Consider the following 16,124-nt stretch of genomic DNA (forward strand, 5'->3'; position numbering starts at 1 on the left):
CGGCCTAACACAAATTCGTAAATTTTCTTAAAACATTATGAGCTATTTTCATGAGTTTTTTTTTTAAGCTGATCAGCTATCATTAGTATTAGGGTATTCTGTGTGTGGCCCAAGACAATTCTTCTTCCAGTGTGGCCCAGAGAAGCCAAAAGATTGGACACCCCTGACATAGAGCAATTGGAAATCTTTGAACTGCTGCGGTAATGTAGATTGGACAACAACGCTGTCCAAAATAGGAAAGCAACCTGGCAAAATGTCCTGCAAATTTGGTTTGAATATTCTAGGACACTCTCTTCTTAGGTGTGCATCTCACAGGAACGTTTGCACGTGTGAAGAAGGCTATATGAAACTTCAGGCCGGGCGCAGTGGCTCACTCCTGTAATCTTAGCACTTTGGGAGACTGTGACAGGTGGATCACCTGAGGTCAGGAGTTCAAGACCAGCCTGGCCAACATGGTGAAACCCTGTCTCTACTAAAAATACAAAAGTTAGTCAGTTGTGGTGGCACACACCTGTAATCTCAGCTATCTGGGAGGCTGAGGCAGGAGAATCACTTGAACCCCTGAGGCAGAGGTTGCAGTGAGCCAAGATCATGCCAGCGCACTCCAGTTTGGGCAATAGAGCGAGACCCCATCTCAAAAAAAAAAAAGAAACTTCATGGCAACGTCATTTGTAATAGTGAAAAAGAATCGGAAGTAACAACCGTCAATCACAGAAATGAAAATGTAGTACAAACGTATGGTAGAATTCTATACAGTGGTGAAGAGGAGCTGTATATATCAACATGGATACACCTCAGAAACAGTGCTTAGGAAAAATAGCAAGTTTTAAAAAGTATATGAACAATATGAAGATTTAAATATTTTTAAAATGTAGTAAATTTTATATGTATGCATTTCTAAATAATAGAATACATAGTAAAAATGCAAAGAGAACATGAAGATACAGTGGAGGCTTTACTGTGTTTCTCATGTTTCTTAACGGCGCGGTAGATACATGAATGTTTATTATTTATACTTTATTCCTTTTTGTATGTGAAATATTGAAATATTTTAGGTAGAATGCTACACTGGGTCATATGGTTACTTCTAGTAGGTAAATCTTGCTTCCTTTATATAATTTATAGGAACATTCTGATAGCCAATTTATATAAACAATAAATTTTAGGAAGGAAATGAATGAAAATTTTTCCTTAGAGCAGTGGTCATTAAACTTCAGCATGTGTCAGAATCATCTAGTAGACTTGTTAAAACACAGATTGTTAGGCCCCACCCCAGAATGAATCAGATCTGGGGTGAGGGCCCAGCGTTTGCACTTCCAACAGAGTTTGAGGTGATGCTGCTGATTCAGTTCAGGGACTATACTTTAAGAATCACTGCTCTAGAAAGTCTCTGTGGTATAAATGATTCTTCTGTAAATTTGGCAGGAGCTAGAATTCATCCTCCAGATTACTTTCATCCACCTAATATATTCACTGCAGTGGACCATGACAACTCTATCAGTGTGGGGCAGAGTTTTAGGATAAATAGAAGAGTATTGTTTTGAGAAAAATACTTAGGAGACTGACTTTCTAGCAGAGCTGTCTGAGGAACTATATGAAATATTATTACAAATAGGTGCCGGTTGCCTCTGTACAACTAGTAACTGAAATTTTTAGTGTGAATTGCTGCTGAGAGTATTTCTCTTTCCTTTCTACCTTTGGGAAACCTGTTACACAAAGTGTCAAATGTCTTTTAGTTGTTTATTACCTTTGTCAAAAGAATTTTGTACATTAATTTGTTTGTACAGTGACTTTTTGTATAGTTGTAGAGATGCTGCTTTTAGATGTTATTTGTTTTACTGGACTTACCCTCAATTTTTCCCTGTCCCCTCATCTTTCTAGTTACTAATTATAATCTTAAGCATCTATTTATCATTAAACTAGCAATTAAGTATCCAGCTTCCACAACAAAACTGTTTTGTTTTGTTTTTTTTTTGGAGACAGAATCTCACTCTGTCTCCCAGTTTGGAGTGCAGTAGCTGTAGCTGACTGCAGCCTTGACCTCCTGGGCTCAAGTGATCCTCCCACCTCAGCCTCCTGAGTAGCTGGGACCATAGGCGTGTGCTACCATGGCTGGCTAGTTTTTGTATTTTTTGTAGAGATGAGGTTTCACCATGTTGCTCAGGCTGGTCTTGAACTCTGAGCTTGAACAATCCTCCTACCTCAGCCTCTCAAAGTGCTGGGATTATCGGCATGAGCATCCATGCCCAGCCTAAGACTTCACTATTTTAAAAAAGAGACAATCTTTCTTATCAATAAATAGCTTGCTTAAAGACCTCTTTGAGCAAAGGACATTAGCATTGCAAATTTTCTTGTTTTGTATATTTGTATTTCCTTTTCCCTTTAAATTTTTTGTAAGGCAATAGCCACCTGATTGTCAACTCAATTTTAAACCTTCATATTTAAATAGCAAAACTAAATACTTTTTTTGGTCAGCAAATTTTGGCTTAAGATGCACAGAAAACATTGTTAAAGATTTGAAGAAATAACACAGTGGGAATGTTTGAAATTCGTGCAATAAGCTTCAGATGACTGCATTTTGCTAAATAGATTTCAATTATGTAATCCATGAAGAACTCATTTCCGATCACTTAGTAAAGAAGTATGTTCCAGAGAAGACATATTTTCAGTAGCAAATTACTCCACTGATAAACATATTGTTATTTGGACACTGAAAACATAACCTTTGACTGAATAGCTACTTTGATTGGAATTTGCAAAGGATTTAGGGATGAGAGTGATACATGTGAAGTTTCAGTCATTCAAGGGAAAGTTATTGCAGTAACAAAATTGAAAATGTAAGTATACAGAGTACAGCAAGTTGTTATTGTTAACTTTATAAAAATAAAACCTTTTAATTATTATAGGATTGTAACAAATTTCTGTGAGTGACCCTGACAGTATTTTGCACCATTAAGAAGGTACTGGTTATCTTATGGCTTAGTTCTTTAAAAAGTTATCAACCTAAAGATATTCTTGGTTTTCTTTTACTCCCCCCCCCCCCCGCCCCAGTTAAAAATATGCTGTGTCTTTAAGATAGTTTTAAAAAACTAAAATGAATATTTTTATCTGCCTCTCCAAGTCAAAGGTGCTTTTAGTATTGAATGGGGGGAAAATTTACTTCTTGAAAGAAGTCTGTATATGGATGGAACACTTTGAAAACAGATGTAAACTTTACAGAGTTAGGGATATTTCTTCCGTCCTAATTATCCCGAGTGGCAGGTCAACACTTGATAAATATTTGAATTACTTTTTTTTTTCAAAAAATGACATAAGTATGTCACAAATAATCCTATGTGTGACCTCACACTATATATAAAAGTTAAATTAGTGACATAAATATGAGAGCAAAACCCATAAAACTCTTAGAAGAAAACAGCAGTAAGACTTCATGGCATTGGAGTTGTTAGTGGATTCTTAGATACGACACCAAAAGCATGAGCAATAAAAGGGACGGATAAAAAATATCCGTTGCTGTTTTATTCACAATAGCCAAAAGATAAAAACAAAAGCGTCTCCCAACAGATGAATGGATAAACAAATGTGTGTGTGTGTGTTTGTGTGTGTGTGTGTGTGAGAAATGGAATATTATTCAGCCATAAAAAGGAATGAAGTTCTACAACATGGATTAACCTTGAAGACATTATGTCAAGAACATATACTGTTGTTTCACTCATGCAATATCTAGAATAGGCAGATTCATAGAGACGGAAGTACATATTACCAAGGGTTGGAGGGAGAAGGGGATGGGTGATTATTAAGGGTTATAGAATTTCTGTTTGGGGTGATGAAAAATGTTTAGAAATAGATAGTAGTGCTGCTTATATAACATTGTGAATATAATTAATACTATTGAATTGTACACTTAAAAATGGTTAAAATGACAATTTTTTAAATTTATCTTTTGCTACAATAAAATACTAAAACTTATGTGTGCACACAATCTTGGAAATAGAATTTTCTAATGTGTTTAAAAATCTTAGATTGAGTGGATTTTGGGGGATACTTTGGCCCTCTGTGTCCGCAGGTTTCACATCTAAAGATTCAACCAACCATGGCTTGAAATTATTTGAAAAAATAATAATACAACAATAAAAATAATACAAATTTTAAAAATACAATATAACTGTTTATATTGTATTAGCTATTATGAGTAATCTTGAGATGATTTAAAGAATAAGGGGGATTATGTGTTGGTTATATGCAAATACTATGCCATTTTATATAAGGGACTTGAGCATTTGCAGATTTTGGTATCCTGGAAGGGCTGAAGGGAGACCCTGAAACCAATTCCCTATTGTTAAACATACTGAGTTGCAAATCCTGATGAGGTTGCAAGAAAAACTGATGGAATAACTGAGGAAGGAAATTAACTAGCCAGATGTCAGCAAAAACTTTTGCATGATTGGTAGAACAAATTCAGATTTTAGTATTGATGTGATTCAGAACTGCATTCATTTGGACTTTTGTTTATAGTTTTTAATGGCTGTTATCACAATATATAAATGAGAATGCCACTGTATTATAATTTTTAAAAATGTTATATTCTCTTTCTCTTAGTAAAAATATGAAAATTTTGGTAGATCATAAAAGTACAAAAATATGTACATTTAGAATTTTTCAAGTGTTTTATTTTTAAACTGTATTTTTGTGTATGTTTAATTGTAAGTAATATCAATGGAATAGTATATGTAATTTATAAGTAAATATGAATAGGGAAGGCTGAAGAATTTTTGTTAAGAGTGTCTATAGAAGCTGTCAATTTGGAGGACAGTTTTATCACTTCAGAAAACATTTTGTTGAAAATAATATATCTGTAAAATTATATTGACCCTGTATTTTAGGCTGCTGGTCTTGGTCGTATGAAGCCAAACACACTTGTCCTTGGATTTAAGAAAGATTGGTTGCAAGCAGATATGAGGGATGTGGATATGTATATAAACTTATTTCAGTAAGTATCTTTTTAATTCAATAATCTAGTTCATTTAGAAAATGTTAATTTTGAAAGCTTGTCCTATTTTTTGGAGACTGTTTCTCATATAGTCTCTTCTAATGGAAATATAAGAACGAAAAGAATCACACAAAGCATCTGGGTTTTAAATTGATAATCTATTAACAATTTTTTATTGATCTTTATATGTCTCTTTACATACATGCATATATATATATATATATACACACACACACACACACATATATGTATGTATATATATATATGTATACACTCTGGCTTCTCATTTAAGTTTGTAAACTTTTTCCTATCCCTCCAGCTGTTGCTGAGCAGAGTTCCCGAATGTCAGACCCATCACCTCCTAAACTATGTCATTATAATGTGCTGAGGAAGGGTGTTTTATCGCTGTTTAGGCTTGTTCCCCTTCCAAACAAATTTTGCAGTTAATCATTTGGTTCATTCATTAAGTTATTTACATTTCTTTTATTTAAATGTACTTGTATGTTTTGTTTTTCTACCACCATGAAGAGTTAAGTTTGAGTTCACTGTAACTTCGTTTTTTGCGTTGTCTAGTGCAGCAGTCCCCAACCTTTTTGGCACCAGGGACCAGTTTCATGGAAGACAATTTTTCCACAGACATGGGTAGTCGTGGGGTCTGTGGTTTCAGGATGATTCAAGCGCATTACATTTATTGTGGACTTTATATTATTATTACATATTCACCGTAATGTAGACTCAGTGGGAGTCCTGAGCTTGTTTTTCTCCAACTAGGCAGTCCCGTCTGGGGGTGGTGGGAGACAATTGACGATCATCAGGCATTAAATTCTCATAAGGAGCGCACAACCTAGATTCCTCACATGCGCAGTTCATAATAAAGTTTGCACTCCTTTGAGCAATTGGTGCCGCTGCTGATCTGACGAGGTGTACTTCAGGTGGTAATGCTCACCTGCCCATGGCTCACCTTCTGCTGTGCAGCCCACCCAGTTCCTAACAAGCCTGGCTCATTACTGGTCCATGACCCAGGTATTGGGGACCCTTGGTCTAGTGCGTTCTTTTTTATTCTTTGCTACTTTGTCTTTCTGGTTGTATTCTGTTTGTGGATTTTGTGGATGTTTAATGTAATCTACCACATACTTTTTGTTTAATAACAATAAAACCTTTTTTTTTGTTTTTGCCAGATTTTCTTCTTAATCTTGAAAAGTACTTCTTTTCCTACTATTCTAAGATTTGCCTAACCTATTTATCTTGTTTATACTGAAGATAAGCATTCCCTCTCCACTATGCCATACTTGATTTGAGGAGTAGTTTTTTTCTCATCCTAAGCACTGATGAAATAGAACTGTCTGCTTCCTCTTATAATTGTCCTTTAAAAAAAATAACTTTTATTTACAAAGTAGCTTTAAGATTAAAGTTTAAGTCCTATTTTCTCCATGAATTTTGATCTGATCACCCTTTTTTCTCACTGGAGTTACTTCCTTACTGGAACTCCTGTTGTATCTTTGGCTATAACCACATATATTTGCCTGTCTCACATATGATGGTTTTATTAGTGACATTTGAAAAGTCTTTGAGGAAGCAGCTGGATCTCATACTCTACTTTTTAAAGGATCTCTTTATATGGATTAGTAATATATATGATAAACAAGATTTACCAACTAATCGTTAAATGCTTTTAGTAAAATTAAAACTGCTGATGTGTTGTATGTTGTCACTACTGTTGAGTTTTGGTTTTATTAATGTTTTTGTAAGCAAAACCTCATTGTGGCTTTCTAATTTTGTATTATGTATATATAGGGATTAGGGACAGAAAGATTAATGTGGTCCATGAGCCATGAAACCCATGAGCCATGGGCTATGTTTTTTCCCTCTCAAGACCTAAGAGCAGTGAGATGACGTAATTATCCTAAAAAATAGAAAAAGTGACATTTTTTACAAATTATTTCATACACCTGTCACATTATTAGTTGTAGTTGCTCATAATGGAACACTGGAAGGGGTCTTTCTGACTCTGACTTTCTAGGGATTAAACTGAGTGAGTGTTCTGAAAGTTGAGTATTAGTCTTAACATTATTCCTGTACATTAGGCAGCAGTTAAAGAATAGGTAAAATACTGCTTTCTGGTTTTAGAACCATGTAAATTAATAGCAGTTTCACAGCAGTGACACTGCTTATTCTTTATCTTGTTGCACTTCCACTGATGTTTTAGCTGTGATTTTTAAATACCTTGTGCAATTTAAGTATGCTTTATATATTGTGTTTTTATTAATAGTATATAAGATCTGAAGCTGCAAATCAATTTTTATAGCTTATAACAAAAACATTTATTTGTTTTAATCCACAGTAAACTTGAGGAGCTATATTCCCTGGCTTTAAAGAAATTGGTTTTGATTTAGTCGATTTATTAACCAATTTTAAAATGCTTATAGTTATTTTTTCTCTAGTATTAATTAGATCTTTAAAGATACAGCTGAGAAAGATTAACATGCCTATTAAATTTATTTCTCCAGTGACTTTGTTAACTTTAGCTCATCATTAGGAATGTGGCCAAATTGTCTCTCCATGATTTAAAAACAACAAAAGACCTTTTATAACCATATATTATATCCTGAACACATTCTTCCATTTGTCAGTAAGAGTAATAATTTGACTGTTTTATTGGATTTTAGCCTTTTTGATTTCATACAGCTGTATCTTAATATATCAGTTTTTAATATGTCTACATTGAATACTTATTACTTGTGCAATGAAAAATAATAATTAAAGATGAAAGTTAAGCCTGTTACCACTTTCAGAGAACAACATGACGTTTTGGAATTTAAAATTTTTTCAGTAGATTTGAGAAAAACTTGGGTTAAAATGAAGATTTATGCTCAGAACTGAGATTCCAGGGTTTAAGTCTGGTTTTAAAGCTGTCTTCAAGATTTTAATGTATTTTCTGTGTGTATAGGATGCTCTCATTTCTGTTTTTAAAAATGAAAGGGATCATGCCTATAATCCCAGCATTTTGGGAGGACAAGGCAGGTGGGTCACGAGGTCAGGAGTTCAAGACCAGCCTGGCCAATGTGGTGAAACCCTGTCTCTACTAAAAATACAAAAATTAGCCAGGCGTGCTGGTGTGTGTCTGTACTCCCAGCTACTCGGGAGGCTGAGGCAGGATTGCTTGAAACCGGGAGGCAGAGGTTGTAGTGAGCCAAGATTGTGCCACTGCACTCCAGCCTGGGCAACAGAGCGAGACTCTGTCTCAAAAAAAAAAAAAAAGAAAGAAAAAAAAAAGAAAGGGAGAGGTAAATATATATTTGCAGATGTGTATAAAATCTTTGAACCACTGTTCAAACCAGTTTTGTAAACATTTTAAAATAATGTTAAAATTCCCTCAGTCTTTTCAAAAAGAATTTCTTCATATCCTGCAACCTGCTATCATTCGCAGTAGCATCTAGGTTTTTGTGTGTGTGTCTTCATGTATTTCTCTTGGTTTTAATGGTATAAGCCCAAATATAAATATAGCAGGATTCTGAAAGTAGTTTTTCTATAATTTAACTTAGTAGGATAAAAATACTGCTGCTGCTTTAAACCGCTGCTGTAGGTATAATGTCAGTACAACAAAGATCTAAAAAGTAGTTTTCAAGGGTGTTACAGAAGAGAATGTTGTGGAATTTGAAACTAACATACATATCTCAACAAGTGATTTTCAAAGCATGTTTTAAAAATCAGACGTTTAAAGCCGAAAGTAATTTTAGAGATCATCTATTATTTAAAGAGGATAACACAAATTTTTGTGATTTTGTTTGTTTTTTCATTTTTTGTTCTTTTGTTCTTAGTGATGCTTTTGACATACAATATGGAGTAGTGGTTATTCGCCTAAAAGAAGGTCTGGATATATCTCATCTTCAAGGACAAGGTAAATTTTGTTGGCAATAAGTTTTTTATTTAAAAAAATATAAACTACTTTGTTAGAAAATTATATTCTCACAAACTGGGCTCTTCGTTACTTTTAATAATTATGTATTGTGGACTTATTGTATGGCATTTTAAGATCACATCTGTTTGGCTCCACTAAAGTTTGTGTTTTCTCTTTGTACCAACCTGGATGATGGTTAGTGATTATTTGGATTGAATAAAATTCAATCCAAAGCATAAGCTTAAGAGAAACAGACATTAGTTAGGTTTGTCTGTTGGCCAGGTTTTTTAAAGACATAAGTAAAATAGCCTGAGGAAAAATTTTTAAATGACCACTAAATCATTAGACATTTTCATATTTATGAAAGTATGCTTTGTACAGTCATATTGATAGAAGCCTAAAGTTTATCATAATGTTTTCTATCTTCAGCAGACCTAATAAATTTTTTAAAAACATTTTTTAATTTAAAAATATTTTTAGATTCACAAGAAGTTGCAAAAAATAGTACAGAGGTCCTCTGTACCCTTCATCCAGTTTCCCCCAATGATAACATCTTGCCTTATCCTAAGGTACTATATCCAAGCCAGGAAATTGACATTAGAACAATCCACAGACCTTTTTCAGATTTCAGCAGTTTTACAAAGACTTGTGTGTGGTTGTGTAGTTGTGTGCCACTTATGTGTTCATTTGTGTAACCACCATTGCAATAAAGATACAGAACTGTTCTGTCACTACAGAGGTCTCCCTATGTGTTCCCCCTTTCTACCTCCCACCATGTACTTTGTCTCCCATCATTACTGTATAATTTTGACATGTCAAGAATGGTATGTAAATAATAATATAGTGTGTAACTTTTAAAGCATTTTTGAAAGTGAAGATTAAAGCCTAAGTAAGGTATAATTACTCCTTTTGCCAACTTTATAAAAACTATGGCCGGGCACCGTGGCCCATGCCTGTAATCCCAGCATGCTGGGAGGCTGAGGTGGGTGAATGACCAGAGGTCAGGAGTTTGAGACCAGTCTGACCAGCATGGTGAAGCCCTATCTCTACTAAAAATAGAAAAATTAGTGGGGCATGCTTGTAATCCCAGATGTTTGGGAAGCTGAGGCAGGAGAATTGCTTGAACCCAGGAGGCAGAGGCTGCATAAGCCGAGATTGCTCCATTGCACTCCAGCCTGGGTGACAAGAGCAAGACTCAAAAAATACAAAAAAAAAAAAAAAAAAAAAAACCAACTGTGAAGATTTTTATATCCTTTGAAGATTTTCTGGTACTTTAAGAAATTATAAGCTTAAGAAAATTTACATATATAACATATTACCCCTATCAATTAATTAACCAAATCATCAGAATGAGCTAAGCCTAAATACGTAAGAGGTATCTGCTTCTGTATTTAAACTGTTTTAATCTTCCCTCTCTTTACCCCTTTAAGGGCAGTCTGCAGTTTTGAAAAAAGCACTTTGAGGTCTTTATCCATGTAACCAAATATGCATTTTCAGCAATCTGGAGTAGGTTTGGCAAAATACTATTTCAATTATTTCTTGCTCTACCAGAATTGAGGTTTAGAGTGCCTAACTTATACCTGTTAACTCAACATAAATAGTAGTGTTCCCTTTCACGTATCCGTTTGATGAATAAATTATATAGTTCTATCATTTACTGAAGTTTGAATGTGATTGAAACTTTTAAAAAGTATTTTCATGTATTTATAATCATTGTGAAATGTTTTTGAATGCCTTATTATTCATCATTAAGTTTTAAAACAGGAATTTGGGCATAGGAATTAAGAGCATAGGCATTGGAGTCAGGCAAATCTGCTTTAAAAATATCAGCCTTTTCTGTTAGATGTTTTGTAGCCTAGGCAAATTTGATGACCTCCAAGCCTCAGTTTCCTTATCTGTTAAAATGTATTTACCTTACAGGTTGGTTGTTAAGATTAAAAAGAAGATTAAGGCCTGCGAGCTCTAAGCATAGTGCTGGCATGTAGCTTCTTTTGTTTCTCTTCATTTACGCAAATAAGTGATGAGGATTATGGACATACTATCAATTTTATATTATATTTGTCTTTGTGATACATGTTTGTATGGTGGAAACTAAATCTTTACTAACTCTGACAAAAAGAGAAAATGAAGAAAAACTACTTTAAAATGGAGAAATGGTACTTTCACCATGAACTTAGGAAGACTCTATTTGGTGGTCTTGGTTTTATAGAGTGGGTAGAGTTTTTCAGTGTTGTCTGTCATCTTACATATCTATGGACAGTTGTTACATTTTACATTTTTTATGTAATTGATTTAGAGAGAATTGATTCACATACTATGTATTACTGTCTACCAGATTCTACTGTCCTATGACTTGTACTCATTACTGATTCTCCAGCTCATAATTCAAATACAGTTTGTGTATCGATATCCAAAATGCTTGGAACCTGAAGGGTTTCAGAATTTGGACGGGGAGAGGTTGATTTTGGAATATTTGCATTACATAGTACTTACCAGTTGAGCATCTCTGATCCAGAAATCCCAAATCTGAAATGCTCCATTGAGCATCATGTTAGGCATGTAAAAAGTTTCAGACTTTCAGATCAGGATATTCAACCTGTAACCTAGTTGTGGTTTATGTATTTAAATGAATAGTCATTTCAAACAGATTATCATAGTTGTTTAAATAAGAAACCATTTATAATAAACTTATTTTTTCATAATAGTTTAATTACTAAACCATAATGCCTTATTTAACAGTTAAAATATGACTTAGATACTATTTTAAATAATTTTCTGTCTACAGAAGAATTATTGTCATCACAAGAGAAATCTCCTGGCACCAAGGATGTGGTAGTAAGTGTGGAATATAGTAAAAAGTCCGATTTAGATACTTCCAAACCACTCAGTGAAAAACCAATTACACACAAAGGTAATTTTCATTCAAACAGTAAGTCTTATTAATAGTAATGTTTTAATTTGGGAGAAATATTTTTAATTATATAATATGTCTTATAAAAATAACCTGTTCTCAAACTTGTACTGGTCATTTCTAGGTGGTCAGGTAAAATTTATGGCTTTCACAAATGGCTACAAAATGACTAGCTGTGTAAAGTATTAGAGTAGATCATCAAACAGAAACCATGCCAGTTATTTACTAATATGGCTTCTGTGTTTTTATTTATAGTTGCTTTAAATAAAACATTTTAATTTGAAGCGTAAGTTAAATCTGAATTTGGAAAGAACATGGTAATTTTAAAGTAACAAACTCATGACTTTCACATAATTTCATCCACAAATCTGTGTGTCATGTTTGAGAAGAAAAGAGGGATGACTTCCAAATCTTACTCTCCCACCCTCACTCTCCTACCTCTGTTCAGTCTAGTATCTCCATCTGTCCTATTCCCAGCTGACATGCAACAAGAAAATAATCTGCGCTGTGAATCATCAAACTATAACATACTTTTGATTCCTGCAAAATATTTCCCATTCTTTTTCTGAAATTGTAACCTTGGACCAATCATGTCTCTGTACAGTTTATCTCTTCTATATTATTTAGAAGCAGTAATGTTGCTTTTTATTTCTTTCCTTCTCATTTACCTTGTTGGTAAATGGTTAGAGTATTAGTAAAGTTTAGTTCACACCCATTTTCCTTCTCAGTTCTTTGCTGGCTTGATTATAATTTGTTTTTCCTCAAAATTCTATAAACTGATTCTGATAACTGTTCCTATATTCCAGCATTTATTTTAGTTTACACTATACATTCTTTCATTTCCTCTTTTTTGTTTTTTTCTTTTGCTTCAAACATTCTTTTTCTACAGAATCTGTTGGGAATTAATAGGTGAAGTTTAATGGGAGGGTAAGAAGAAATACATATCAAGCATCTACTCCGTGCACCCACATTATAATGGATGTTACCCATACATTAGCTAATTAATATATGTTACGATCTTATGAAATCATTATTTTTATAGAACAGGAAACTGGGTCAGTACATTTCTACTTACCTTTTTATTGTAAAAATCTAAGTGCCTTTAACTTACTTTATAATTGTTAAATGTCAAGATTTCCTTGACATTTCTGAGATCTTTTAAACAAATGCAGCATATCCGTAGTTATAATTTTTATTATCAAAGACAAATGCCATTAAATGTCTGCTTTATAAGAACAATATTGAATGCTATAATATTAAATCTAATGATTCTTTTTCCATTACAAGTTTAAGAAATTAGTGTTTGCTTTATTTTGTGTTTATTTTCTGTTTAGTCAGTTATTCTCAGTCAACAGCATAGATACTATAGAAAAGTTTATACATTTTAAAAAGTCTTCAGAATTAGAGACATTAGTGTGTAGTTGTTATAAATCCGCAGTATTTAGCTGTGTCTATCTTGGTTATTGAAGCATACATCATGCAAGAAGTCAAAAAGAACACCCTTTAAATACTTTCTGCCAGGCCCAGAGTTCAGTGCATTAATACTTGCATTAGTATAACAAGCTTAAGAGGTAGGTACTAATACCTCTTTCGACAAATGAGAAAAGCAAGTTCAGTAATGAAAGTTCACTCAGCTGTTTTAACTCCTGGGAATATAAATGTAGAGGTAAGATTGCAATCTTGCAGCCTAACTCCAGAGCCCACTGCAGTATACTCTTTCCTAAGTCCAGAGTTTCAGAGTTTTATATGCCATAAACAAATATTTTAATACAAGCTTGTATTAAGGGAACAAAATGAAATTAGGAAAATTGTTAATGCCAGATAAATATTTGTAGATATTTTTAAATATAAATGTATATTAATGCACACGTATATACATACATATATAAATTTTTATATGTGAGAAAAATCACTCCTGTATAACCTGGCATTTTATATAAAGCAAAATACTTATGTCTCTGATCAAATTTCTTAATATTTCAAGTGTGATTAATTTTTTACAAACAACAAATATCCATTAAATGTTTCTAAAATTGCTCTTCAGTTATTTGCACAGTGATGGCATGTTTAAAATTTATGTATTATCTGCAATATCAATGTTTAATGTCATATTTATACCTATAAGCCACAGTTCAACATCTTCTCAACTTATTTCAAGTATGAAAGTGTAAAAATTTTTAAAATATGCTGAAATTTAAAAAGTAATTTTACAGAAATTAAATTTAGGGGTGTTAGTCATCCTGTAGGGGAGGGGTCTTAAATATGTTTGCTTTTTAAAAGCTTCAACACTCAGTGCAGAAAATATTAATCTTCAGTCTTGATTATTTTTCAGTGGACTGCTGCTTCATATTATATTTTGTTTATAAATGTGCTCTGATTACATTTTTATTATTTTATTAATATAAAGGCAATTAACATATTTTTGTGTTTTTTAAACATAATCTAGTTGAGGAAGAGGATGGCAAGACTGCAACTCAACCACTGTTGAAAAAAGGCAGGCATTTTTCATCATTTTATTTTAACCCCTTTTTCATACTGTAAACTCTTTAACTCCAACCTTACTCCCTTTTTTTTAACCTTGGTTTTTATTTCCATGGTGAGGTAATGTTACAGTTCTATAAATGCAGATTAGAAAAATTATTATTAGTCTAACTAAAAAGTTAAATATTCTCAGGAAATGGAGTTATATCACAAATTCTTTTCTATTATCACAGCATTTCTGAAATATTAGACCCAGACAGCCGGTATTAATTTTTTTTAATTTAAACTGCATGGTTTAGATGATAAGTAGGGACACTGAAATAGGTTTTATTTGCAGTGTCACTTGCATTCTTTACCATCAGTTGTACCCAGCCAAGTCCTCAATTTTGATACTAATGTATTTTTCATTTCAAAAATTACAATATTTCTCACAGTCGTGCTGCGTTTGGGAGATACACAGTCATGTCAACATACATGAATTTTATGAGAAGGAGATAGAGGTGAGAGTTATGGAGCAGTGTGGTTTGGTAGCCATATTATTTCATCGTGCAAAATCATTTGTCATGTTTGCATATATCACAGCAGCATGAAAAGTGACCTTCTACAGAAGTGATCAGATGTCCTCGTATGGATTTCTGCTTTTAAAATTTTGGTGTAGGAGTTTCATGATAGTCATTTGCTTGCTCACAGAATCAATGCTGTTTTTTGTTTTGTTTTAACTCCTGGGAATATAAATGGGAACTCCTTGGTGTATTGTTCTCAGACCTGCAGCAGATGGGTGCCCTTCCAAGGAGCTCCCACCATCTTTCTGTGGTTCAGAGAAAGATGTGGTTATATGGCTTTAGAATTGGGTGCCACATATTTGGGACAAAACATAGGTAAAAATGAGAAGTCTTTCCTTAGACTAAGGTTTTACTGTGATAATTGTGAGAATGTGTTAGTATGTCTTCAACTCCCATCTTTCATTTATATTGCAGATAACAACTTTGTGTTTTAAAAAGTTTTGAGCTTTAAATTATTGAGATACCAGATTACCAAAGAAATAGTTTCACAGAACAGGTATAAACTTGATTTGTCCAGTTTGACTAAAACAGCTTTTCAAAACAAAATCTAGCAGCTCACTGTAATTTTTTTGATTGTTATTTATGATTCTCTTACATTCATTCAGAATGCTTGAAAATATTAGTAAGTGGGCAGATAATTTGGATTGGTTTAGCTATTGTAAAGAGTTATTTCTCTCTAGCCATTTATAAAGTATACTTTTATTATAAACAACTGAAAGTTTATGGTAGACGCCATATACAATTGTCTGAATTATCTGTAGTATAAACATCTGAATATACAAACATTAGGAAACGATAGGAATTCAGCAAAAGGGACTTTAATATTTACTTTGCTTACATTTTATTTTTTGCTTAATCCTTTAGAATCCAAAGGCCCTATTGTGCCTTTAAATGTAGCTGACCAAAAGCTTCTTGAAGCTAGCACGCAGTTTCAGAAAAAACAAGGAAAGAATACTATTGATGTCTGGTGGCTTTTTGATGATGGAGGTAAGGTTGTTAATTTTTTTTAAATGATTTTAAATTTACTGACATTGTGAGAATAGTAAGAAATGACATGCACTCTTTCCCCGTGGACCCCATTCAAATTTTGCCAGCATTCCCAAAAGCAAAAGGATTAATTTCAGAATCAGGCACAGCATTTAGTTGTCTGGTCTCTTCAGTATCCCTAATGCGGAGGTTGTTCAGTAGTATTTCCTTGAGCTTCATGACCTTAACTTTTTTTTAATATGAACCATTTTGTTGACTGTAACCCAATTTGAAGTGCTAGTTAATGTTTTATTA

General features: G+C 33.3%; 1 protein-coding gene across 4 annotated transcripts in view; it reads left to right on the forward strand.

The window, feature by feature from the left end:
- SLC12A2 (solute carrier family 12 member 2) overlaps positions 1-16,124 on the forward strand; it is a 106,194-nt gene that overhangs the window by 79,387 nt on the left and 10,683 nt on the right. For 2 of the 4 annotated variants that reach the window (XR_010157323.1, XM_526998.7), the window contains exons 18-22: positions 4,884-4,990; positions 8,809-8,888; positions 11,674-11,799; positions 14,246-14,293; positions 15,708-15,830. Coding sequence is in view for 2 of the 4 variants with exons in the window: in XM_526998.7 (XP_526998.3) it covers positions 4,884-4,990; positions 8,809-8,888; positions 11,674-11,799; positions 14,246-14,293; positions 15,708-15,830 (484 nt within the window). In the remaining 2 variants the exon portion in view is untranslated. The remainder of the gene's footprint in view (positions 1-4,883; positions 4,991-8,808; positions 8,889-11,673; positions 11,800-14,245; positions 14,294-15,707; positions 15,831-16,124) is intronic. The other 2 variants (XR_010157324.1, XM_003310798.6) reach the window with 1 other exon arrangement.

Source organism: Pan troglodytes, chromosome 4 (genome assembly GCF_028858775.2).
Source record: "Pan troglodytes isolate AG18354 chromosome 4, NHGRI_mPanTro3-v2.0_pri, whole genome shotgun sequence".
NCBI classification, from domain to species: Eukaryota; Metazoa; Chordata; class Mammalia; order Primates; family Hominidae; genus Pan; species Pan troglodytes.